General features: G+C 30.7%; 3 protein-coding genes across 3 annotated transcripts in view; 2 read left to right on the forward strand and 1 right to left on the reverse strand.

Annotated features, from left to right (window-relative positions):
* Positions 1-255: 255 nt before the first annotated feature.
* LOC108743869 (ribosomal RNA processing protein 1 homolog) lies at positions 256-572 on the forward strand. Its single transcript, XM_018479467.1, has 2 exons — positions 256-455; positions 514-572. Exons 1-2 carry the CDS (start codon positions 293-295, stop codon positions 570-572), a joined length of 222 nt encoding a protein of 73 aa, XP_018334969.1. The 5' UTR covers positions 256-292.
* A 130-nt stretch (positions 573-702) lies between these two features.
* On the reverse strand, positions 703-1,996 carry LOC112906043 (BLOC-1-related complex subunit 5-like). Its single transcript, XM_025979611.1, has 4 exons — positions 1,647-1,996; positions 1,421-1,584; positions 1,160-1,348; positions 703-1,097 (listed from the first exon to the last, which is right to left on the reverse strand). Exons 1-4 carry the CDS (start codon positions 1,891-1,893, stop codon positions 882-884), a joined length of 816 nt encoding a protein of 271 aa, XP_025835396.1. The 5' UTR covers positions 1,894-1,996; the 3' UTR covers positions 703-881.
* Positions 1,997-2,025: 29 nt separating this feature from the next.
* Positions 2,026-2,114, forward strand: part of LOC112906042 (SID1 transmembrane family member 2-like) — a 3,209-nt gene continuing 3,120 nt past the window's right edge. Inside the window, exon 1 of the mRNA XM_025979610.1 lies at positions 2,026-2,065. Within this exon, the coding sequence (XP_025835395.1) occupies positions 2,026-2,065 (40 nt within the window). The remainder of the gene's footprint in view (positions 2,066-2,114) is intronic.

The following is a 2,114-nucleotide window of genomic DNA, read 5'->3' on the forward strand; positions in this document are numbered from 1 at the left end:
TTTACAAAATCCGATTATAACAAGTACTCCTGAAAAAGAAGATATTCTATTCCCTAAGAGCGAATGGGATACGCCCCCAAAAGAGGGCGAAATCGGTTTTAATATCAACTTTAAGTAAATTATGAAATTAATTAAGAATTTTTTTATGCAGTTACTTAAAAAAAATAAAAAGAAATTTACTTAATGATAAGCATAAAAAAAATAAAATCCGCTTGCTTTTGAAAAATTAAGTTTACTACCATATGACGTAGTCGACGTAGTTTAATGACGTATTGTTCGTTTGACTTTTGAGATGGCCAAAATAAAAGAAAAAGTGCAAAAAGACGATAAAGAAGTGCTGTTAATAGCGCAGGACATTAAATTTGCAAAGTCGCTGGCATGTAATAATAAGAGGATTCGAGATCGAGCCCTAAAAGCCCTTAAAAAATGGTTACAACTCCGACTGTTGAGAATGCGTGTGTATTATAACCTTACTTTTTAAAAAATTTTTTATGAAATTTATATTTTTAACAGCTTTTACGGAAAAAGACTTCATGATAATATGGAAAGGCTTGTATTATCTTACGATATAGTTGATAGGAACATTTACACATACAGGATGTCTAAATAAAATAAAATAATGACTTTCTGTAAAAAACGACCCCTTTTATGTAACTTTTTTAATCGAAAAATAAGAGATTTAATATTAACACTATAGACAACATTTAATAAATATTTCTTGTCTTACAACATTTAATTATTATTATGTACTACATTTTGACTAGAGTGAATTTTAAAATGATTAAAAATATACAAATAGAACTATTACAACCTTATATAAAGACTGATAAAAGGTAAGAACTAACCCAATTTGAAATGTGAACTAAAAAGGACCTTTATTCTCATCCTGTGGTCCACACAAAAGGTTCAAGTCTGTCTTCAATGCTTAGTGAATTATTCAAAGTTTCCATAGATTCGAGCAATTGATTGAGTAAATTATGACATCTGTTTAGCTGGTGAGATAACTCATGTACTTTTGATAATTTTTCTGCATATTTTGCAAAACGTTTCTGCTTATCGGTAGCAGCATTCACCAACCTTGTAATTTCTATGTCATTCTGCACATAAAAAGTACTTATAAATTTATTATGCCAGTGTAACTCCGATGAACACAATTTACCTCTTTTATTTTTTGAGTTAAACTATTTTGTTCTGTTGCAACCAAATTGGCACAACTGTTTAAATGTGTTTCATATTTAACACACAATTTATAAAAAGGTGTGGGATCCAATCTTTCAAATATTTCTGGATCTCTTGCAGCAGGCAAGTGCAATGTACCTCTCATAATTGGCAAAAACATTGGAATGTTCTAAAAAAACGTTATTAGGTGCTTATTGTAAACTTTCAATTCAATTTTAAGACACTTAGTCATTATAGATACCTGTAGTCTCATAATTTCAGGGTCCCTTTCAATATTTACTGCTTGAGCTGCAGGTTTCACTACCACAATATTGTGTACAGGTTTGGAGGGTGCTTTTGTTTGTACTTTTCTAGCTAAACTTTTTTGTTTTGTAATCTGTTGTCTGTTAATAAATTTAGGTGAATCTACGATAAATAATAAGAAAAACTTTAAACCCTAAAACCCTTTTATTAAAAGATCATCGGACCTCCAATTGGTTGATTAACTGTGTAACTTATGTAGGGTAAATCCACATCACTACAAAGACTGGGACCAGGAGATATAGAACGAGGTCTGTTCTCAGTATTGTCTATCACTTCACTGTTATTACCGGGGTTAGCAATCGTATGCTGTCTTTTAAAATTTGAATTCCTTCTACCAGAAGCACCGCTGTTTAAACTTGCTTGGCGAGCAATATTAGAAGAGACTCCTAAAGTGGAATGTTCAGATCCCATTTTCTTTATAGGAATGAGAAAACTTTATTTTCAAAAGAAATTATGCATTAATTAGAAGCTGTTTGATTAGAGGAATATGTAACCTAAAAACTAAACGTCAATATTTATAGGTTATGTTATATTTAGTAGATAATGGCTACAGTACCGCAAAAAGTGTTAGGAACGCATATTTGTTAGTATTAAGAAGTATTGTGTCTTTTTTAATTTCACTCACGATGATT

This window comes from Agrilus planipennis, unplaced genomic scaffold (assembly GCF_000699045.2).
Source record: "Agrilus planipennis isolate EAB-ADULT unplaced genomic scaffold, Apla_2.0 scaffold1525, whole genome shotgun sequence".
Lineage (NCBI taxonomy): Eukaryota > Metazoa > Arthropoda > Insecta > Coleoptera > Buprestidae > Agrilus > Agrilus planipennis.